The 24,482-nt window shown below is 38.5% G+C and overlaps 2 protein-coding genes across 5 annotated transcripts; both read right to left on the reverse strand.

Moving 5' to 3' along the window:
* Positions 1–197: 197 nt before the first annotated feature.
* On the reverse strand, positions 198–8,629 carry psmb2 (proteasome 20S subunit beta 2). Its single transcript, XM_027148490.2, has 6 exons — positions 8,380–8,629; positions 7,600–7,722; positions 5,812–5,882; positions 1,473–1,635; positions 630–679; positions 198–388 (listed from the first exon to the last, which is right to left on the reverse strand). Exons 1-6 carry the CDS (start codon positions 8,468–8,470, stop codon positions 287–289), a joined length of 600 nt encoding a protein of 199 aa, XP_027004291.2. The 5' UTR covers positions 8,471–8,629; the 3' UTR covers positions 198–286.
* A 9,484-nt stretch (positions 8,630–18,113) lies between these two features.
* LOC113643951 (UPF0500 protein C1orf216 homolog) lies at positions 18,114–20,781 on the reverse strand. 4 transcript variants are annotated; one of them, XM_027148401.2, is made up of 2 exons: positions 20,623–20,781; positions 18,114–19,833 (listed from the first exon to the last, which is right to left on the reverse strand). In XM_027148401.2, exon 2 carries the CDS (start codon positions 19,809–19,811, stop codon positions 18,807–18,809), a length of 1,005 nt encoding a protein of 334 aa, XP_027004202.1. In that variant the 5' UTR covers positions 19,812–19,833; positions 20,623–20,781; the 3' UTR covers positions 18,114–18,806. The 4 variants fall into 4 exon arrangements, with proteins under 4 accessions (XP_027004202.1, XP_027004203.1, XP_027004200.1 ...); XM_027148402.2 differs by having other exon boundaries at positions 18,114–19,900; positions 20,623–20,696; XM_027148399.2 differs by having other exon boundaries at positions 20,486–20,623.
* Positions 20,782–24,482: the final 3,701 nt, after the last annotated feature.

The following is a 24,482-nucleotide window of genomic DNA, read 5'->3' on the forward strand; positions in this document are numbered from 1 at the left end:
ATATTACCAATCCTACCCTTTAGAGGCCAGCTGTTGTTTCTACCAGCTATGTCTTCCACAACTTTTCTTCTTCTATTAATAAACATCACATTTCTCTGTTTGACAAGTGACAATACGCGTTAATGTTAATTATGACATGTTGATAAACAGAGAAATATTGCATTTAATGTATGAAAAAAAAACCTCAAAACACAATGTACTTAACAGGGCTAAAGTTTTATTTGAACATAAAGGATCAGATATGCAGTACAAAAGAGTGATGGTGTTAAGATGCCACAGCAGACGGTCACTTTGTCCCCACGGAAAGCTTCTCCATGTCGTGAATGCCATCCTTGTCAATCAAGCGAACGGTGAAAGACGGCAAGTTCAGGATAAAGCGCTTGTTGAGCTATGAATTTGAGGCAAAATTTAAAATAATAATTAAAAAAAATATATCACACATTAGTGAATGAGGGGGGGGCAATTAACACTGAAAATGGCTTAAATGATTTAAACGTTGTACAGAAATTCATTTTACTTCATTAGTTAGAGTTGACGTTCACACCAGAAGAAACGGAGGTACAAGAGAAAACTGACAAGAACGATGGTGGAGATGCGACGTGGCAGAATGTGTGTGTGTGTGAGCTTACCTCTTCTACGCACTTCTTCAGAAGGTCTAGTGCCTCTTCACGTGTCAGATCTGCATTCAGAGCAAGAGATATTTACTTCAAAAATAATTTCAAATCACAAAAACATGCTTAAAAAAAACCCCAGTATGATTTACACAAAGAGTTGTAAAAACAGTAGCCGAAAGCAGAACCTGAAAAGAACCAGAGAGTCTGTTTCCACCACAAAAAGTACTGGAATCTTTCTCTCCAAACACTAGAATCTACACTTTTTCTGCTGACCACAAATCAAGTTTTAGCACCTAGTATTATGGGCATTGAGACAGTTTTTATGTAAAATAACTAAAACAGTGTTGTAACAAAGTAGTGTGACTTATTAGTGCCATGTCGGGGTTGTCAAACAATATTGAGTTGTTTATTGCTCAACCTTAAATGACCCGAAACAAATGTTTTTTGGCAGAAACAAGCATTTGTTTTTAATTTTAGGAAGCTGCAGTAAATGTACTTTACAGGTGTCTATAATGACACCGTTCGTACTAATTCATCAACAAAATGATTTGAATGCCAGTAAGAATCTTTGGTCTGCCATAATATTTAGTTTACATTCAGCCTTATGGTCTATAATGTATAAATATAATGTAGCTGAATAACAAAATAAATTTTTATTTATTTAATTAATTTTAAGCAAGCAAGCAAGCAAATAAATAAATAAATAAATACCCTTTCAATTTAAACACGTCTTCCATGTTGTGTATTCATGTGCATCAAAAACTATGATGCAATTTAACGTGGTTCTTATTTGGGCCCGTGTTTGGACACTTACACACACAAAGAAACGGCAACAGAGGAGAGAGAGAGGGGTTTCACCTGGCCTGTAGTATCGGTCCATGATGGACAGAGTAAGGAAAGCTCCATATCCGTGTGCTGCGAATGGGGCTTTAGCCAGTGATGACATGTAGTCCATATAGTACAGAGCAGGACCGTCGGTCTGATCATAACCTGCCAAAAGCAGGTTCACGTGGTACGGAGTCTACAGGAAACAAGAGAGAGAGACTAAAAGAGAGCTCATAAGTTCGGCAGTAATTTACCATCAAAAAACAGAGACAAATATACACACAGACGTTCTCATTAAAGCACTTGAGGTGCCTTAGATCACTATTAAAGTTTGCTCTAGTGTTCGCACTATGATTTTAAAACACTGTTTTTAATTAACAAGTTCAGTCCTAAAGCGCAATCAACAAAACGAAGGACTGAAGTAGCATTATCAACATCAAAACCAGCGTCAGAAAGAGAGGGGAGGGTGTGAATAAGCCGAAACAGGAGAGAAAGCAAGGTGGGGTGGGGCAGGGAGGGGGTGTTGAGCGGTCTGGGGGGTCGTTGGTGTCACCAGCAGTGTGACATCTGCTGGATGACAGCACCCCGCAGCTTGGAGCACCTCCCCACCTTTCTCTTCTCCTCTTCCTTCTCCCCTCTCCAAGACTCCCTCCCTCGCCCCGATGCCCTGGAGCTGAGCCAGAGCTCATTAAAACTTCCTTTAGTCTCTTTCCTGCTTACTTGCTTTGCCATCTCCTAACTCTGTGCCTTTACACCTGCTTTACACTTCCCCTTCCCTCCGCTTTAAGCCGCATTTTTAAGAAAAGAACCGTTCCGGTGTCCGAACAGATTTGTAACTCAGCTGGTTCTCATTTCATCATCATGAAGGAAGAGACATAAACTGGCTTACTGCCAGCTACGCTACATCTAGAAAGCGGTGCAGGTGCTAGAGGTGCACATCATATCATAAAGCCTGCAGTCTGATTCAGACCTTGGCTTTGACACGGTGTAGTGGGAGTGTAAGTGTTAGAGAAACTTGGCTGTGCTCCATGCGAGTATCCCCGTAGACAGTCGGTTTAGAGCCCAGGTTGTTGGAGATACCAAGCAGGGGAACAACAGAGCTCCCAGGAGTGCCATCTCTATCCATTCTCTCTTAACTTGACACCTGTTTCATACATACCCCACCTGAGTTCCCAACACAACAGCAATTCTCTCACCTCACCCAAGAGAACACACCATTAAATATTAGCGCCCGAGCATACAACACCAAATAGCACTCTAGGCTATACTATATCTTGATATGGATACTGAATCAAAATGGCTTGGGGACAGTCAAGATAGAGATGTTTCACTTCCACCTCCCTTTTCACGTGCGTGTGCGTGTGTGTACATGTACCAGCGTTCCTCCAAACTCTCACAGACTGCCCAAGGCACCCTTCCCTTTCTCTGTCCTGACGTCTTCTCTCAAGTTCAGCTGTGACTGAGCCATGGAGCAACATGAAATACGGTGACAGTAATTATTTGTGTCTAGAGACACGGCTATATTTCTGGAAGTCAGAAGACGTTTCTTGGAAACATTTGTGTGTAGATTTGAAAGCCTTAGAAAGTCTTTTGTCTCTTTTTTCAAAGCTGAACAATAATTACAGAAAATGTACAAATACATATAATACAGTTTAGAATAGGGCAGTTGTTCAATTCCACCTATACACATTTTGCTAAATTCCTTAGTTTCAGCATTGGGATTTGATCTTCAGTGGCATGAATATGACGTTATGTGTCACCATCGTATACACCTAATCACATACAGTGACCACAAAACCTTGTGAAAAGACTCAGTATTTCAAACTCCTGTGCTCTTGAATCACTTTCTTTGTTTTTGTTTGCTTGTTTTTATAGATAAAACTACATAACGTTCTCGATGAGGTGTGGCAAAGAAGTCAATCATTTTGTATAAGTGTAAAGATTATAGTTTTAAATTTTAATTAGTTCGCTACATACTAACATTTTATTGTCTGTGCTAAATCACATTCATCTGCAGCCGAGCTCCAAGACCGAGATTAGTTTATAACAAAAATTACTGTACCCTTTGTTTAAACGATACGAGCATATAGATTTAACGATTAACAACTCAACATTTTAATCTCTCAAATATAATTAATATAATAAAAATAGCTGTGTCTAGAAAAAAAAAAAAAAATTCAGGCAGTCTCCAGAGGTTCCCTGCAGTCTTTTTTCTTTCTAAAGCTCAGTCTATATAGTACACACATGCATGCACACACACGCACGCACACACGCACACAATGTAGCTCCCTTTAGACAACCCAGGATTACAGCTACCAAGGTCAAGCATGTCTGCATTACATTGATCCAAATCTACTGTCTTTTCAAACCTGCCCACTGATACCTGACAACAGAAAAGTAAGTGAATGTTCAGTAATCGATCAGAGATTATTTCAGGATAAAACTGATATGAATAAAAGCACTTCTTAGCGTGGATTTAAAAATGTCCAATAAGGAACTCAGGGCTTTAAAATAAATAAATAAATAAATAAATAAACAAGCAAACCTCAAGAACCAAATCCTTATTCACTTAAATAAAAATAAATAAAAACAGCAAGGACAATAATTCATTCATTACGTACATTATAGATGTGTACATAAGAAATAAAAATAATTATAACTGTTTTTGACTATGTTTATTTCTTAACCACACCCAACCCTAGAGAGCACTGTGCTAGAACTAATCCTCAGAGGGAAGTCTGGTAAGATAGGCAGCCAGTGAAGGCCTTTCTTTAACTGTACATTAGATGCACTGCAGCTGAAGCATGTTGATTTGAGAATGAGGCCCAATGCCCCAGAGGGCTTCTTCTTAACCCCCGGGGCTTGCCCTCCCTCTTCAGCCCCTCCTGCAACAAATGCTCTAATTGTTTTTTGTAATTATTTTCTCCCTTCTGCTATTGTGACAAGCAGCAGCTACTCCTAACAAATTAACACAAAAACTAGCAGACAACAGGGCCGGGGTGTAGACAGGCCTTTTACACAGATGGGTGCATAAGTGATCTCTCTCACACACACACACACAAAGGGACTATATGCTGTAGAGCATGCTCAGGTGCTCAGGAGCACAGACACTTGGATCACACCTCATATTTCACAATGTAGACACACGACATCCTGACATCTGTCTTTTATCACTGTCAACACTACCTTCGTTCAGTCACAGCAAGCGGTGCACGACTCAGCGCTGCCAACCCAGCATGAATTACATTTACGGATTTGTTCAGTTAACAACTGAGCACTGGTCTGGGGGCAGGAGAACAAAATACAAATCACACCTTCGGAGCAGCGGCATTGTAAACTTTTGCATTTTGACACTAAATTCATTTTAGATATCAATCGATGTCGTTTGTCTAGCAAGGTCAGTATCTAATAAACTGTACCTATGATTATTCGTTATGGTTTTTCAGTCAGCTGTGACACCTGATTCAGGTTTCAACAGCACTGGAAGACCAGCACACCAAATACAGGAATTACAACAACAAAAAGAAAAGGAAAATATTACAAAAATGCAATGTGAGATAGAATTATTATTAACCATATTAATAATACAACCTAATTGCTGTCTGCAGTAAAGAGTGAGAAGAAATAAGCATAGACATTTTTGTACACCATCATTTACACACCACTCTCTCCCCCCATTGTAATTCAATTGCCTTCTAACTAGCGATAATTATATTCTCTTCTCTTCTAACAGCACCTTTATCCATTCATGGTTACTTCAAATCGGATGTAATGCACCAAGCAGCTCCACATCATGATGCTCTCCCCTTTGAACTTCTGTCTGTAATATTCTGTTCTTAGGGTCATATGATGAGCTGAATTAATGCCGCAGACTTGTTTTGTCGTTCAGTGGAGGGATTTTGTGGAGTGTGAGGTGTAGAAATGGAGATGTCTTTAGTCCAGTGCATTGTTGATTACTTTCTGTATAACTGGAGTTCCTGCAGCTCCTTTTTAATGACAGCTGGCTTCTCTCTCCATCTTTATCATTAATATTAGAGCATTTTACGCAATCCCATGTGGCTCACCTGTCCAGAGACGATTACTTCTGGTTTGGGGAACTTATTTTCTCGATTACAGTGCATGCCTGGTGTACTGACACTTCCCTTCTTTATGTGCTCAGGTGAAATTCAAAGGTGATCAGGTGCCAGAAACACACACTAATGCAAGGTAATGGTTTTATTTAAGATTCGGACTTGCTATTTTTGTATTAAATTGCTGCATATTTATAAATATTTGATGAAAGAATGATGTTGAATTGAATTCCTCCTTTTTCCCAATATAGGTGAGATGTGTGTGATGGATTAAAAAAAACAAGAGAAACTTATGTACACACCCTACTGCGCAGATAATCTGCTAGGTTCTTCCTGGTGAAGTTCGCAGCAGCCGTCGGACTGAGCTCATATCCTAAAAGAAAGACAGCATACAGAGGACAAAACATGAAAATGTCTGTATAAACAACAAATAATGACAATGTCTTAGCACGTTCAATTCCTAAAAATTGTTCACAAATTATTAAATTCAACAACGATTCCCATCCCATGAGAGCACAAAGATTATAAGTTTGTAATATTCTTCAAAACTGTGCCTTCACCAAACATTCGTTCTTGCTTACTCCTGCTTTAGCATCAAGCCAGCCAATGGGTCTGATGCGAAATACTGCTTTCACATTGATATAACAGGCCTTCATTGTAAACCAGATTGCTAACACATGACTGACGAGGAGTTCCCTCATCTCCTTTTACTAGGTCTCTCAATCACTTCAGTAAAAAGTGGAGGAGCCTTGCATGCACTTGTGGCTGGATGACTCCAGAGTGACCCAGAGTTTTGACCTAGTCATATAACCTACTTCTACTAAACAATTGATTGATTTTGTGTCATCCCTGGCAACAATTTGATCACAAGCTCAACTGAACAGTTGACACTGATGGAAGACATGAGCAACTCTCATGACTAAACAGAGACATTATGAACTCAGCCAATAGGCAGGATGGTGTCCAGTCTCTCCATGACATGCCACTCTACGAAAAGCACCGCTACCTTCTTTCCATTACTTACAAACTGTATATAGTTTTTGATAACGTACTATATACCTGTGCTGCTCAATGAAGTCTGCTACAATCTGAGCATCACTCTTTATCAGTCATCTCTGAATCCTTTTCCAGTCTCCCTTGATGTTGGTACGTGCCTAATCACAACACTGCTAATGATTAGGAGGAGAGTTATAGAACTCTGGTTACAATAAAAAGTAGAGCTTACACTCTCTAATATATTCAGGGTGTTGTTGTGAGGATATTTGGTTATTCTGCACAAGACCACAAGCATTTATGTTAAACATGAACACAAAGTTGATGTTCCAGTTCATCTCAAAGGTGTTCTGTGGGGTTCAGAGTCAGGACTCTGTGCCAGACACTCCAGTTCTTCCACTCCGACTTCAAGGAGCTCAATTTGTGCATAGAGGCATTGTCCTACTGGATGATGTTTGTGCCTTTTAGTTCCGGTGAAGAAAAGCTGTAATTCTACAGCATACAAGGACACTGAAGTATTTTTGTTTATTGTCTTGTATTTTTGTCCTGCACTTTTTGCACCAGGTTGCACAGATGCACTTTATGTATCTAGGAAGAACTTAAAGTCCTTAACTCTGTCTTTGTTTTATATAGCTCCATGATCCCTGAGAAACGTCATCTCATGTCACTGTGTACTGCAACAGCTATATATGGTTGAAAAGCCTCTTGACTTGACTTGACATACTGTGCTTCCAGTTTGTGACAACAGTTTGTGTCAATAACCACATGTGTGTGATGGTCAGAGGTTTACATGCTTTTGACTATAATGTTCATGGGATAATCGCTAGGATTCCCAGGAGTTCAGACCACGCACTAACGAGGAAAGAGGGGCCATGCAACAATGCCATTTTTTAATGAAATAGTGATATACACTTACTTTTTAACTTTGTATAAGGCCTTAGCATGCATACATACATACATACATACATACATACATACATACATAGATACAAGTGAGCAATCCAAGTTTTACAACCCTCAGTTAGCAGTTTACTACATGTAAAGCATAAGAAATAACACAGTTGTTTATAAAAGTGTGAGAGAACAACATTACATACCATTTCTCATTTTGTAGAGCTGGACATTTTTCTGAATGTATTCTGCAAACTGTACAGTATCTCCAGCTTCCCCGACACACAGCAACAGGATTTTCTCACTCAGTTTGAACATTTTGTCGTAGTCTGCAATAAACACGTTTCACGTTAGGTTTAACTTCAACTTCCTTCCCTCACAAAGAGAAAACACACAAAACATTATCCCGTCACATTAGTACTAATAACGCTTAAAATTGTGTGATTATTACAAAATAAAAAAAAATCTCTACTGACTTCTGAGGACGAACAAAAAAACACTTTCACTTTCGTTCCATATTTCGCCTACTCATCTGCTGAGACCAGCTCATCGATCTCACAGATATAAACAGCAAACGAGACAGCAAATGAAATCATGAAACAAAATATTACAACATATGAACGTCTCAGTACTGACTGACTGCAAGAAATCTGTTCTGCGCACAAAAGTGCCGAGCTAAGCCGCTAGCAATGACTAGCACAGACTAATCTAAAAGAAAATTGCAGTAAATTGTATTCTTATGATTTATTTGCGAACAACAGTTATACATACAGGACGACGAATTATATTAAGTACACGAATAATCCTCTAACTTAGTCACATAATTTTAAAGAACTAGAGCTGCGCGGCTAGGCTAATAGCTAGCATGACTGCTAAGCTAAACTATGCTAAGCTAAACTACGCTAAGATAAGCTATGCTAAGCTAAACTATGCTAAGCTAAACTATGCTAAGCTAAGCTAACGCTCGTGAGTTGATAAATCTTTACCTTGTTTCATTTTGATGATGCTGCTGGCAGCCACATTATCAGCAGCAACCAAGACAAAGTCCGGACCCTGAATACCAATCAAATATTCCATCTTGCAAAAGGGAAACGAATCCTATAGAATTTTAGTTACACCGGTATCGAATGGACACTGTAAGAAATTACACAGCAAAACTTCAGCACAGAGGCGCGCTCTTCTAACGTCACCGGAAGTAAAGGTCGCATGTCTTTGGCATCACCTGATTGTGCCGGATGGCTAGTGGTGGTGTGTTTATGTACTGTATGCTAACGTTATGATACATTTAATTCCTTTTAAAACATATATATATATATTTGTTTTTTCAACTGAAGCATTTCACACGCTTTTTCATACCTACATATATAACATAATGATTATAATAAAGTATAAGTATATATAAAGTATCTAATAAAATCAATCTTAAATAAAGAAAACAAATCACTTTTTTTTGTTATATATAAAAACTTACAGTTGCAAAAGATAAATGTATTTTTTTTCCAAATGTAGTTAAGATGTGTTTTTTTTTCTGATCATTTGTCTAATATCCTTTTTTTTTTTTTTTTTTTTTTTTTTTTACTGGTATCAGCCCAATACCTGATATCAGATCAGTCAGTATTGTCTCTAGTGATGGTTCTTTGCCCTGATGATTAAAGAACATTAAAGTAAAGAACATTATCCATGACAGTATCTGTGTCGGTTTTCCTAGAGAAGGTAATTCAGGGGCCACTATTGAAAAATTGAGCTAAAGAAAATAGTACTAATGTGAGAAACACATAAAAACATGACATCTGCTGTTGCAAGTAATTAAAAAAAAAACCAAAATATTAAATCAGGTATTAAACTAGGTAGCTATAATATCTGCCACTTTCTTTTGTTCTCCTCCTTATTTCTGACTGATTTCATTCACTACTCTTTTTAGCTAACACAAAATTACTTTTTATATCTGTAGCAATTTGTAACATGCACGTATTACTAAGAAGATACAATAACAGTACCAGATAATTATAACTTCAAAATACACTTTGTTCACGGTCTTTTTATACTCGAACGCTCTTTGTTGAGTACATCTTTACTTGCCACATAATCAATTAATTTGCCATCAGGAGGGAGACGTTACAATATTTAAACAAGTTGCTCATAGAAAGACATTTCTTCCAGTGAGATTTACAAATGCCATTAATTTTTTTCATATATCCTAAGCAAGATTGTTTTATTTTGAGAATCTAAATAATCTGTGGACCTAAGAAAAATGAATCTTAAACATAGTAAATCAATTTCCTATAAAAACCCAGCAAAAATCATTAGGTATGTCATTTTACTTTAGTTACTGTATATTTGATATTAACATTAATGATGGAAAAACTAATAGAGCTAGCTAATTAACTTAATTCAGAGCACTATACAATAGAGAGCTATATTGAACAGAAAAGATAACATTTTACAAAATGTTTATCAAGTTAATAAGATCAAAAGGGTCACCAAATCCCCAAACCCTATGTTATATGTTGCTGTAAATGGCATACCAGTTATTAATTATTTTCTATTATTGAGACTGCTAACAATTTGCTAAAGTACTATTAAAAGGTTTATAAATGCAATTTAAAAGCTCAAGTATTTATCTTCTTTGCATTAGAACCTAAAGCAAGAGAAACAACTTTGTATTTTAATAGATAAATACTTTTTTCTACAGCACATGCCTGTCCTTTATAAATGATCTCACAGAGACTCAAGTTTGTTTTTCTATACATAGGTTATCACTCTAGTGGAAGTAAGGCTGGATGTGTCATGCTCATTTATTTTCTCTTGCTGTCCCCCTGCCTTTCTATCTCTCTCTACATTTGTCACTGGTTTAGCCTGACTGCTTCGTTAGGACTCATAATTTGCATTCAGATTAATTATCTAATTACCGACAAATGTCCGGCGGCCACCCCGCGCTCCAGCTCGTCAGCTCAGAGCCTGTAATTATTTTAATCATTTACTTTCATCTGGAGTGTTTCTGCCATACTTTAGTGTTTAGAGGCCATTCTTAATTACCCTGCCAAGGCACTCTACCCTTGTTTCATGAAAAAGAAAGAAAGTGACACGCACGCACACACACACACATACATGCACAAAGAGCCCGATGGGGATGTGATCTTGACAGCATCATGGAAGCTTCAAGCTCTGCTGGTTTTCAAGCTTTTCTTTCCTCTACTTCTCGTTCACTTTCTCTCTCCCTACCTATCACCCCCAACATCCTGCTCTTCTAACTCTTTCTCTCTCTCCAGCTCTCACTTTCCCCCACTATCACCCCCACCACTCTCTTACTTCCTCCCTCTTCTTCTTTATCATAAGCACACACAGGAATCGCCTAAGGGCCCCAGTGCACTGACTGCTAATATACTGACACACACACACACACACTCAAACACATAGGCAGAGAGAGAAAGAGAGAGAGAGAGAGAGAGAGAGAGAGAGAGAGAGAGAGAGAGAGAGAGATCTTGCACAACACTTCCCTATGCTATCTGCTAGGAGAATCTATACAACTCTCTGTGCTTTATTTAGTCAGCTATCACACTGTTCACAGTTGTATCTGGTTCTTGTCCATCAGCGTGTTGTGGGGTTAAATCCCACTCACTGCTCTCATAATCATACCCTGGCAGCCTTGAGCCAAATACACTTAGCCATAACTGTTCTAGCAAAAGTACATAAATTATAATTGGATCCCTTGAATATCTGATTCACTTTGAATGGAAAATTAATGGAAAGATTATTATCTAATGGCCATTTTTATTTTGGGTTCTCTGTGAAATGGGAAATATGTTCTGTAAGTGGTCAAAATGAACCACTTTTATGACAACAAACAGCATAAAACAATTGAACCCAGCAGTTTCACACTGTGTCCCAAATGGGACCAGTCAGAGGAAAAAAGTATAGAGATTATGAGCACATAGCCTTAGGGTAGAGTTTGTTGGACTGAGACAGGTTTTGAGCTCTGATTAAAAACAGGGACAGGCTGGATTAATGATATTCATGAGTTAAGTTCAAGTGTCTGTAGCAAAATCCGGAGATTGCGTCTTGGTATTGATAAATGGTGTTTAAAAAATACAATTAATCATTGTGAGGACTTTGGGAGTTTTAGGTGTGTGTGTGTGTGTGTGTGTGTGTGTGTGTGTGTGTGTGTGTGTGTGTGTGTGTGTGTGTGTGAGAGAGAGAGAGAGAGAGAGAGAGAGAGAGAGAGAGAGAGAGAGGTTGGCACATTTAATACAGTCACCTTTGCCATCCAGTTAATCTTTGCAAACTTTAGGCCTTCAAATGAACAAAAAGTGGCGGTATCAGGGGAATAGTCCGAGCTTAAGTGTTTAACGTAGCAATTTAATCATTTGCATTCTTGAAGGGAAACAGCGCCGGTGTCAGCCGGGCCGATTAATCTAAGATTTCACGGCGCCGAGTCCGGGTGCCTTTCGCTTTTGTTCGTGACTGTCGCCGTTTAGCGGCTCTCTATTTCCCCCCCTATTTAAGCAGAAGAGGGCGGCGAGAGCGTACGGACACGAGAGAGACCGCTTCATCCGGACAAAAAGCGCAAGCTAAATGCAAGTGACAGCCTCTGAAAAAATTCCTTGGAGCAGCTGTGCGGATTCGACATAGGCGGCTTTTTCTCCCTCCCTCTCCTCCCTCTCCTCCCTCCTCTTTCGGAGCGCGTTTAGCCGCCGCTGTGACCCCCGGTGCTCGGCACACGCACCTGCTGCTCAGAGGCGCGCCTTCACCGGCGGAGAGATTAAGCGATGGGCGGTGCTTTGAATACCCTCATGAGATCCTGTGTTTAAAAAACCCCTTAATGCGTGAAAGAGCCTGCATTCATCTCCTATTGTTCAACACGTTTTTATGGGACAACATTGGCCATTATGAGGTTTAGAGATTTACATGGGACTCCATAGAAGGGGATAATCCTGTCAAGCAGTGAACGAATGAAAGTTTAAACCTGCTGTTTTCATATTTATTAGCTGGTTAAAGCAGCTGAAGGAACGATGCCCAGACTTTACTCCTTCAGCTTCACTCCTCTGCATCCACAGCTGAGCTCTCAGCCTGCGGCCAAAGGCTTTAGACACTTTATGCCATAACACATACTACTGAATTTTTATGCTTTCTGAAGCTTCTTAAAAGTGTAACTTATGGGTATTAGTTATTCTGTTAGATATCACCTCAGCGTCTGCCAAATGCTGTACATGTAAATGTAAATGTAAATGAATAGACAAGAAGGTAAAAATGTGGATGAGAATGTACTCACATTTTGTAATATTTATACAAAATTGTCCCCATGGTAAATTGTTTATCAGTGAAATATGGTTTTGCATTAGCTCCATGATGTGACACAGAGAAGAAACCTTGAGAGGAACCAAACTTGAGGAAAATCATAGAAAATCAAGAAAACCATCTTTCTACATGCACATCTATAGTAGTATACTGTTACAAAATGTATGCAAAGCCAGTCTTTGTAGTAACAATTTATTAAACTATAAATCAAAATCCACTGAACTGTATTATGACTTTATTAACGTTATACTCATATAAATAATAAGAAATTATATTTATCCTAATTAATGTCAGTGACCTCTTGTTTATGATTTAATATATCTTGGTTATTATTAACCTTTATCAGATTTTGTATTTATGTCTATTGTGTATATTCTGGAAAAGCACTGTATATGTCGATCCTGTACACTCAATACACCATGGATGCTCCAATCCAATATTTAATATCAGTATAGAGACCAGTGCTGAGATTGAAATTGATATTGGAAAATGGTTTTATCTATTCATCCACCTTAGATCTTGCAAATCAGACAATGATTCATTCATCGTCAGTTAATTTAAGGCCACCTGTTCACCTACTGGTATGTTTTGTGGTATGGTGTAGGTGAAAGGAAGCCAGAAAACCTGGAGGAAACCCACATGGACACGAAGAGAGAGCATAGAAATCCCGTCACCTACATTAACCCAAGCACAGGAGTAAAGCAGAGGCAGTAATCCTGCTTTTCTATAAATCACTACAGAGTAACTCTGACTGTGTTTTTATCCTATGAAGCATTTCTATTCTAATGGGAGTGGTCCCAAATTCCAGGATGACCTTGCACCATCCACAGGGCACAAGCAATCGCTGAATGAGTGTGAGTGATGAGTATGAAAAGGATATAAATCATATGCAACGGATTTCCCAGTTACCAGATCTGAAAACAATTAAACACCTCTGGGAGATTTCAACTAAACGAATTGGACAGCACTCTCCTTCATGAAAAAAAGGTTGTAACGTCGTACTCAAGAACAGTGTTCATCTAGAGATTTGTGGAATCGATGCCAAGCACATTGACACTGTTTTGGCAGCATGTGGTGGTCAATATCTGCCAGTTTATTTTGCTTATTTCTTTCATTTTTCATTTTTTCACACAGATCTTTCACTAATCATGTGACACAAATAAGCGTAAAAACCTACAATTATCAGAAGAAAGAGAACAGAGCATTCTGATATCAGTATTATATATAAATAAAAAAATACAGTGGAATGAGTCCATCCCTAGTTATGAATGTTCGGTCACATGGAAACAAAGAGTCTTTATTAGAAAGTGGTTCCATAAGTAACCTATTTTTTTTTACATGTTTGAAACCAAAATTCGAACAAAATGGGCTGGATGTGGCCTGTTGTGTTATCTCGCTCTCTCTGTAGACAGATCTCCCCATCCACTTCATCATACACTGGCCCCAGGGCTGCATACATCCCTCCATTCCCCCTCCACCCCCTTTCTGTCAAAGCTGATTGTTTCCGCGCCAACAGAGTGCTAGAGGCTAGTGCACTGTCACACTGCATCAGGCAAAGGGAAGGGTGTAGAGAGAAAGAGGGATATATAGAGAGGGATAGGTAGAGAGAGGAAACAGAAACAACAGAAACAGAGCGATAGAGGGAGACGGTGTGTGTGTGTGTGTGTGTGTGTGTGTGTGTGTGTGTGTGAGAGAGAGAGAGAGAGAGAGAGAGAGAGAGAGGGAGAGTGTGAGAGAGAGAGAGAGAGAGAGAGAGAGAGAGAGAGAGAGAGCGCGTGTGTGTCTGTGTGTGTGTGAGAGGGAGAGAGAGAGAGAGAGAGGGAGGGAGGGAGAGAGAGAGAGAGAGAGAGAGAGAGAGAGAGAGACAGAGAGAGAGAGAGAGAGAGAGAGAGAGAGAGAGCAAGAACAAGCATTTTTAATCTTACAACCCAGAAGTGTTTCTACTTGGTGGCCTGTTCATGCACATTTGATGAGGGATATGAATAATGTTACCCCCCAGTGTTGAGAAAGGGCTACTAAACCCAAAGATAAACATGAGGCTAGACAGACGATTCTCAGTGCTGCCCCCTGTTGGGGACTTTACTGTGTCAGTTGCCTGAAAAAAGTGACAACTAATCCTGTCCACACACACACACACACACACACACACACACACACACACACACACACACACACACACACACACACACACACACACACATTTATCTGTTTATTTAGGCTGGTACAAGACCCAAGCAGCAGCATCAACTTGTTCCTGCTGATGTGGAAGCTCAAGAAGGCAGAATCAACACAGAACCTTTGGACTTCGACAGGATTAATTGATATTGCTAATGATAATGACAATACTAATAAAAATACATTTTAATTGGCCAAACTCTTCGATTATAACCCTTGCAATTATACAGTATATTAACATATTCAGTCTAAGATTTAATATTTTGTAAGGTTTTATATTTTGTATCAGATGCCTGGTTATTTTTACCATATGCCGCATTCATAAAGATGTCTATATCCATATTTAAAAACAAATAACAAACAAATATACTATAATACTAATGTGTAAATCCCTTCCACTTGGTTCATGGTAATGTCACAGTAAAACAGCAGCTTCTTCTGAAAGATTACTTTTGTCTAAATTCAGGCTTTATCAAAATAATAGATACGAATGTCATATCATGGTATCATGGTTCATTAATTACTGTTGAGAAGGAAAGCAGCAGTAGGACTGAGTAAAGAGCAGTTAGAATGTGTGTTTATAACATCACACTGACTGCATTGTATATAAACTGCTGTTGTGAATTTGTGAATATGATCTATTTATCTCTATAGTCTCTCTCTCTCTCTCTCTCTCTCTCTCTCTCTCTCTCACTCACTCTCTAATATAATTATATACATATAATTTTTTTGTTGTTCTTCTTGTTTGGCATTCTTTCTTGGTTTAGGTCTTACCTTTCATCCGCAATCCTTATTTATTTATAGCACACATATTCTTGGCATTAGTATTGTAGGAACACAATACACTAAAATTGACTCCATATTTGGATGTTGGCCTGAGTAAAATTCTATAATTCATTACTTACAGCAATAACAACAGTGACAACTTATAGTTCAAACTAATAATCAATCTTTACTAAAAAGTCAATGTGAACAGATTAAGTAAAATATCAAAGAAGAAATATAAAAAATTAACATTAGTTTCTAAAATGATATGAACTTAGTTCACTAAATAAAAATCTTGTATAGTAGATCTCATAGAAGTTATCTAAAATATTTTTCTGATCTTAATCCCCTGGTTCGAAAAAAATGTCATAAAAACATTATGTATTGTAAATCATTCAGTGTATAATTTAGCCAAAGTGGTGTGTTTCATACATTCATTCATGCATCCATTATATCCCTTTCTCTTTTAACTTACTGTATTTTAAGACTGTCCCGGTAAACCTGAGCCATGTTGTGAAATCTGAGCCATGTTTCTGTGCATGTTCTGTCCGTGTTCAGAGTAGAAGTCAACTTGACTTCACAGACAATTTGACGTTATTAGTATCAGACAATTGGACTTTATTTTGGTAGGTCTGATATAAAATTAGTCCAGTAACTGTTGTTTTTCTTTCAGTTGAGATGTTTTTTTACCTCTGTTGGTTGGACAGAATAGTTGATTTTAGATGCTTAAGAAGAAGCAATTGGGGCATCTCAGAAAGTAGAAGTGAGATGGACATTTGTGTGAAAAATAATTCTATGAATATATTGTCATTAGGTAAAAGCTAGGTAAAAACAAAAAAACTACAAATTCTTAAAGTGTTTACTTTCATATGAGCCATAATTCCCTGATGTGGAATGTGATATGATAAAGGATTTAGTGTTTCTGGATATTATGTGTGTGCATTGTGAGTGTAAGTGTACATGAGTTAAAGTAATCTCTTGCTTATGTAACCTTTATGTGCATAATTATAAATATGTGAAATATATCAGTTATGACCATTTTATTATCTTATGGGTATTTTACTATTCCAAGATTTTTAAGATTAACTTTTTGTTCCACTTCTATGACATCACTTTAACACAATAACACAATCAGTGACAGAATCCTGGATGTTACCGCTGCAGTGCACCTTGCCACCAGAAATATTTTCGCAATAACAATTATTAAATTTGCTGGATATTTTTCTGCTACATGGTGCATGTGTTCTGCTTTTTTTCACACCCAGCTAGGATCATCCTCATTTTTCCTCAAGACATGTGTCATGTGAGGACAAACAGCGCACTGAGTGCTACATGTCCTCTCCCTCACAAGAACCCGAGCCTCCAGCATACAAACGTCTAGAGATGTCCAAACAAGTGTAAGTCGATGTGTTTGTTAATCCAAATAGCCAATCTTTACAAATCCTAGTATGACACACGCATCATTAATTAATCAAAAAAAATCTGAGTTATGCCTATGTAAACAATACAGGGTTCTCACCTAGAGGTTTAATTCTTTAGGCTGCTTATGCAGCTTTCAACCAAAGACAAAGAAAATGCATCTGTGCATTTGCTAATTATAAGCTACATGAAATGGCTGTATGTTTGCAGACAAAGGATAATAAGCGTAAACTATACAAACTTCTTGTCATGACCTGAGAATAATCCCCATTTTTGACAGGGGGTCAGGCCTGCTGTTTACTAGGCCGAAGTGGTGCAGTGAGCCTGAGGCAGAAACCACACACACACGTACACGCACAACGGAAATCCCCTGGAGACTCGGGACGGCGCCACAGTCACCCGGCGGCCATACTTACTCTTTGGACTTAACTACGATTTAGCTGGTATCTGTGCAAACACACATGAAATAAAACTTCATACCCAAAGCTTTGCCCATGTGATAAGGCACAAGACGATAAAATATTGTGAATTAATAAATAAACCATAATAAGAAAGGGTGATTCAGATTCCGTATTAGAACACCAGATTAATTTGGCACTGTTTATTTTCCGGATTGATAAGAAAAAGTCAAAACATGTTACTAATCCTTTCCAATGGAAGTGCCTAATGAAAATAACAGAACTTAATTTATGCGACACCATCTAGATGGGTGTGGACAGCATCAAACCGGAAATCACTGACGGAGTCACTATCATTAAATTCTGGTCAGGGTTTTGTTCGATCTGGAGCGAATGCCGGGAACACTGGGTGTGTTCTTAGGAGGTGGGAGGAAACCCATATAGACACGAGGAGAACATTCACAGAATATAACCCAAACCAGCTGTATTCAAATATATATTACAAATAATAACATTTTAAATGTTGTGGATGAGAGTAAAACCAAGACCAATAAAAAGTCATTAAAAATGGTATTCGGTCAGACTTGACAAAAAGCCATGCTTCTTGATAAGATATAAACCTTTTTTCATTCACATGTAGAAATTCAACAGATTTCAGAAATGTATCATATCTTTGGATGTGTTTTATTAATGGAAAGAAAGCTTAGACAAAAAAGGTGCAGTGATATACTGTGAAATTTTGTTGTGACATACAATTATTACAATTAGAAAGTGTTTTTGTTGTCTGGCTAAATGTTTTTTATGTCTGCCTTTTTTTTTATCATAATGAACTGGTTTCATTCGATAATCTTGGTATGTACAGTATTCATTAAGGGACACCCAATAAAAATAAAACTGTTAAATATTTATTCATTCATTAACACCCAAAAGACAAACCTGATGAACTGTCAGAAATTCAAACCCTTTCCCTTTTATATTTGGCTTCATCAAACTATATATATATATATATATATATATATATATATATATATATATATATATATATATATATATATATATATATAGTTTGATGAAGCCAAATATACTGGATTTCATACTGGTTTGGATGAGCACTAAGTAAGAAACCTTTGGTCAGGCATGCACAGCACTGCACTGATGTATCTTCAAGAACAATGTATGATAGCAAAGACAAAAACAGAGTCTGAAGCACAGACATATACAAGACCGGACTGACAGATGAGGGATGCAGGAAATAGTTTAAAAGGGCCTTCTCTGTCACTGTTCTTAGTCATTTGTTTCTGCTTGACCGTCTTCGCCTCTGCTCTTTCTCTTGCTCTTGTTTTTTCTCTCTTCTGGTGTTGTTACTGGCTAACAGCAGCTGCAGCTGAGCCCATGCGAAGCAGCTCTTTCCTGTGAGTGAGGATGATATCGAAGCTGGACTGGAGTCGGTTCTGCTGTTCTTGGACACGTTCCTGCAGGGTGCGCACCCAACGGATCAGGGCGAGCCTACGGTACATGGTCAGTTGCACATGGTGCTTTTCCATCTCCTCAGCTTTGAACCGTTCTCGGTCTTCCATGGTCCACACAGCCTCCATGAGTTCTGGCAGTTCAGAGCAGGGATCACTCTCTGAATCGGAGCATGCTTCTTCAGCTAGGCTAGAACCTCCCAGCCTCTTACGGTGCATCTCAGCTTTCTTGTCCTCTTCAGCATTCTGTTTTCCCTCCAGGTTTGTGGTTGCATCACTATTTTCTGAGTTTGAACCTCCCACACAGATGCGGTCCCACGTAAAGTTCAGGGAGTCTCCCCCAGTTACATCTCCGCTCTCAATGGTAAGAGGTGAAGAGCTTTCTGACCTGTAACTCAACTCAAAGTCTTCATCGCTCTCTTCCCAGTCCAACACCCCATCTTCTTCTATATCCTCCACCCGTTCTTGTGCTTTACCTTTCATAAGGTCTTCTTGCTCTTCCTCCTTCTCATCATCACTCATTCTCCTCATCTCCTCATCTATTTTGCCCTCTTCTGCTCCATCAGGAGGCACCCTGCCTCCAGTGTCTTCTCCACTGTCAATCTCAGGAAGAGGTTCCAGGGGGCTCCAGCAGGGAAGGCGAGAGAGGGGAGACAGGGGTCCAGGCACATAGTGGTTGGCAGACGTTGGTGGATAGCGGCTTGTCAGGCCCAAAGCTCGAGGACGCATTTGGTTGCGGTTCTCATCTCCAGTCATTGTGTTTTCATCTTGACCCAGGAAGTTGAAGTTCCCATCCTTCTCAAACATCCTCTGGTTGTTGCCGAGAATACGCAGGGTCGAATTTGTACCTCCAAGGTGACCTCCAAAAGCAGCGTTCACAGGTCGATCTTGTTTCAGCATGTTTCTTTGAGAGTGAATCGCTCTTTAAGAAAGAAGAAAAAATCGACAAAAAAAAAGAGATGGATTTCCAGCTTGGATAGATATTAGACCTTGTGCAAAAAAATACATAATAAATAAATAAATAAATAAATAAATAAATAAATAAATAAATAAATAAATAAATAAATAAATAATACATAATTTATTAATAAAATAATTTACAAAAAAATAACTCACAAATCAACAGTATTGTGGTGCCACATTGAGAGTTCTCAATTTCAGAAAATATTCTAATGACCTATAGCAGAAGAGGTAACTGAACTAATCACTTCATGGTGTCGTCTGTCATCCTATAGAGCCTCGGGGGCAAATCCTAATGATCCTATGCAGGTGACTCGGGCAGCATTATGGAAAAGAGAAATAACCGCAAGCAGCCGTAGGATTTAACCCGCGTTAATTTGCGTAAATTTATCACATCTGCGTGTTAATTATGGTATGAAATTATTGCCAATGGAGGACTAGCGAAATCTGAGAGCCTTTGGGCTGCTAGTCAAATCGTGCTATTTATTTACCCTGTCTCATCTCACACTGGTAATCACACAAATATCACAGATTCAATACAATTACGACTAAAAAAAAAAAACAGGTTAACTCGGATTTAATGCGTTACGTAAGAGCAACGCGTTTAGTCTCACCCCATATCACAGCTCTGGTCCTTCAGCAGGAACATCTACTAATTCAGATAATAACTACACACTGTGTTTATTCTGCGTGTAAAAGCTGTGATTGGAGATTATATTTATAAATCATTGGATAATTGGTGTTGTCTTACCGTCTGTTATGAGCGTTTAGCCCTCCTCCAGCCTGTCCTTTCTCCTTTCCAGCAATGTCTGTGCTGTTTCCTCTCTCTCTCTCTCTCTCTCTCTCTCTCTCTCTCTCTCTCTCTCTCTCTCTCTCTAGTATGACTCACTTCCTAAAGCGGGCAGTGGCGACCAAACTGTACATTGGGAACTGAACATTATCTAACTGATTAGAAACAAATCTTTTCATCTAATGCTGGGAATCTAACAACATACACCGTACAGACCTAAATATGTAGACACCTGAATATGTCACCCATATGAGCTTGCTGAATATGTCACCCATATGAGCTTGCTGAATATGTCACCCATATGAGCTTGTTGAGCGCCCCTGTATCATTGTACTGTATATAACTTTTGTATAATTATACATACATATGTTTACATATATACCTATATATTACATGCTGTACACATTTACATATATACCTATATATATTACATGCTGTACATATGTTTACATATATACCTATATATATTACATGCTGTACATATGTTTAAATATATACCTATATATAGTACATGCTGTACACATTTACATATATACCTATATATATCACATGCTGTACACATTTACATGTATACCTATATATATTACATGCTGTACACATTTACATGTATACCTATATATATTACATGCTGTACACATTTACATGTATACCTATATATATTACATGCTGTACATATGTTTACATATATACCTATTTATATTACATGCTGTACATATGTTTACATATATACCTATATATATTACATGCTGTACATATGTTTACATATATACCTATATATATTACATGCTGTACATATGTTTTAAATATATACCTATATATATTACATGCTGTACACATTTACATATATACCTATATATATTACATGCCGTACACACTCTTCTGAGAAGACTTTCCACTAGATGATGGAGCATGGCTGTGTGGATTTGTGTCTTTCATTCATGAGAGCATTAGAGAGGTTTTTGGGGTGAGGAGGTCTGAGGTGTGAGTTCATTCCAAAGGTGTTCAGTGGGGTTGAACTTATTAATCCACAGTTGTTTTTATTCATTTTTTTAGGGTTACATTGGATGTCACAGGAACACTAGGCAAAAGGAAGAACAGATCAAATCTGCATTCCACTCCAGTAACTAGCATGTATATGGGAGTAAACCTAGGAAATGGTATGCCTTCGGGGAAGTAGTAGCTCAGTGGTTAAGGCACTGGACTACTGATCAGAATGTAAAATGTAAGTCACTCTTGATAACGGCAACGGCCAAATGTCATAAAATGTAAATGGGAGAACATGAGCGCAAGACTGTATCAGTGACCCTGGAGCTGTGAGGCTGCAATGAGATCAGTTGCACCACTATGCCACCCTCCAATGTGTTTTACTCAATTTAATCAAATAATAAGAAACAAAAACAATACCTTGCCAGCTGGAAAATATGATCTACCAGCTGTGTTTTTCAGAACAAGCTCAATTTTTCAACAGAGTGTAATATTTACAAAGACCTGTTTACTGCTACAGAACATTTAAAATATGTCAATTTTAACTGAAATCATAATTTGTTTGCATCCTGAAAGTTGGTGAAAGTTGAAGCAAATCAGGGCACAGCCCATGAAATGTTTCAAAGCTGTAAGACAGTTGGAAGTTTGAAGAAGAGGCTTGAAGAACCAACAGCATTTAAACATATTACACCTTGTGCTGGAATCAGGAATCTAAAGTATGATAACAGTCAATGGAAGCTTCTATTCACATTTGGACATTACTATCATGTTACTTTATGGTGAAATCATCACACACTTGCATAAGACTTCAATGGTTTCTAAATACATCTATTTATTGAAATTGTATTTTGAAATTGTTATTCAAGATGAAAAGTGTTGTTTAAGGTTTAAGTTTGCAGTTTGTTTATATGATGCTGATTGGTGGTCTTAATCCAGTATGTTAGCTTAGTTAGCATTGTGCAATGTAAATTTAAAAAACTAAACTGTTCGACAACATTGATGTAATTTTGATTGTTCTCTAAACCAGTCCTTTAAGGCTGCTTCAGTATCGGGGAACCCTCCTGGAATCATTTTGTTGCTGTTGAGAACGACAGCAGATCATCTGGGCTTTTTTGTGGTGTCTTCTGAATGCGTGACTTGTTTTGTTGTTTGCACATCACACAGACTCAGTAAGCACATCGCCTCCCTGTCCCATGACAAGCTCCAACAACATCCCCATTCAAGCGCAGCACCTCCAGGCCGTCTCTGCCAAACCCTAATCTCAACAGTAGCCTTAACACATGAAAAATACATCAAACGGAGAAGCAGCCCTGCAGCCCCATCACATGCAGGATCATCTCCATCAACCAAACAAGCAAGGGAGGAGTGGAGACTGGGGGGTGGGGGGGTGGGGGTGAGAGAATGACCAGAAGATGAATTACTTTTAAGCACAGCTTGTGCTTCACCAGTTAAAAACACACCCAAGGCTCTAAGATTATTATGCACAACGACCATTAGATTTAGAATCAGTATAAAACCTCAGGGTGGGAAAGAATATGCTGTTGGCAGAATATAAAAACACTGGTTTGGTAGTTAGCAGTCTGCAGTAGCTAATGATCCAGTAGCATCAGTTCAGCTGTATGTCACAGAGTTCACAGGAGCCCACGGCACTGCTGTCAGTGACGGTTACTGCACATTCAACCAGCCGGCCAAGCGCTTTCAGCTGCAGAGCTCTTGTTGGAAGCTCAAACCTGGTGATTAGCTATGACTGACGTCCTTTACTGCTCAGGAAAAACTTGTAGGATTCCTTACTCTGACTCACAGATGTTACATTCTTAAGAAAAGTATGATTCACCAGTCTATTAAAGAACAGATCTACAGGCAGGTGACGAATTATAGGAAAACTGTGTGGCTCCTCTTTAACTTTATGGTATTTTTTAGTCCCCAGAGAATGAAGGTTCACTGCAAATCATTTCTAATTAATCACTTCTATCTCATTAGGATACCCATCCTGATGGGATTGGACACTTCCAGGATGACAACGTGCTCATTCACAGGGCATGACTGCTCACTAAACGGTTTGATAATTAGGAAAATGTGGTAAATCCTTACACACTGAACTAGATGGGGGATTTAAGGAGTGATGGATTGGAAAGCAAAAAAAAAAAAAAAAACTTCTGGAAGAATGATGTACATCTGCCTCTGGATATTTGTAGATTTCCAGTGGTTGGGCTTCTCTCAAGGTTGTCCAACACCTTATAAATATACCATACAGCAATTTTTACTTTATCATCTGTTTGTATTCCAGCACTGTTCAGTTCTTGCTAATGAGGGTCCCCTTGCCAGGGCTGCTGGACCAAGTGATTAGCAGCATACAATTAATTAGGTCCAGTTAAAAAGAATCATTACTACAGTTGAGCACCTAGATTCTAGAGAGACGAATGCTGCTTATTTAACAGACAATTTGCTTAGATTCCTAATAACACAACCATGCCTCAAACGGAACAGGTCTTTAGAAGAGCATCTTCACCCTGAGGGACTGGAAGCTTGGGGTCAAGTGTAATCTCCTAGCTTCTCTTCTGCTGGGTCACAAAAACCCCTGTTGAAATATTGACTTCAGAAAGAAAATAATAAAAAAAAGGGTTTACACAGGGATAAAGTTAACCATGTTTAACATTTATACCGTTATCCATTCAGCTTGAACCAAACTAACCATTTTCTTCTGACCTCTCTTAGCAAGGTGTTTGTACCCACAGAACTGTTGCTCATTCAATTTTTAAGCACCATTTTGTGCAAATTCTAGCAAATGTGGTGTGAAAATCCCACTCAAAATACTCAAACCATACACTGCCACATGA

Source organism: Tachysurus fulvidraco, chromosome 24 (genome assembly GCF_022655615.1).
Source record: "Tachysurus fulvidraco isolate hzauxx_2018 chromosome 24, HZAU_PFXX_2.0, whole genome shotgun sequence".
In the NCBI taxonomy this organism is placed as follows: Eukaryota; Metazoa; Chordata; class Actinopteri; order Siluriformes; family Bagridae; genus Tachysurus; species Tachysurus fulvidraco.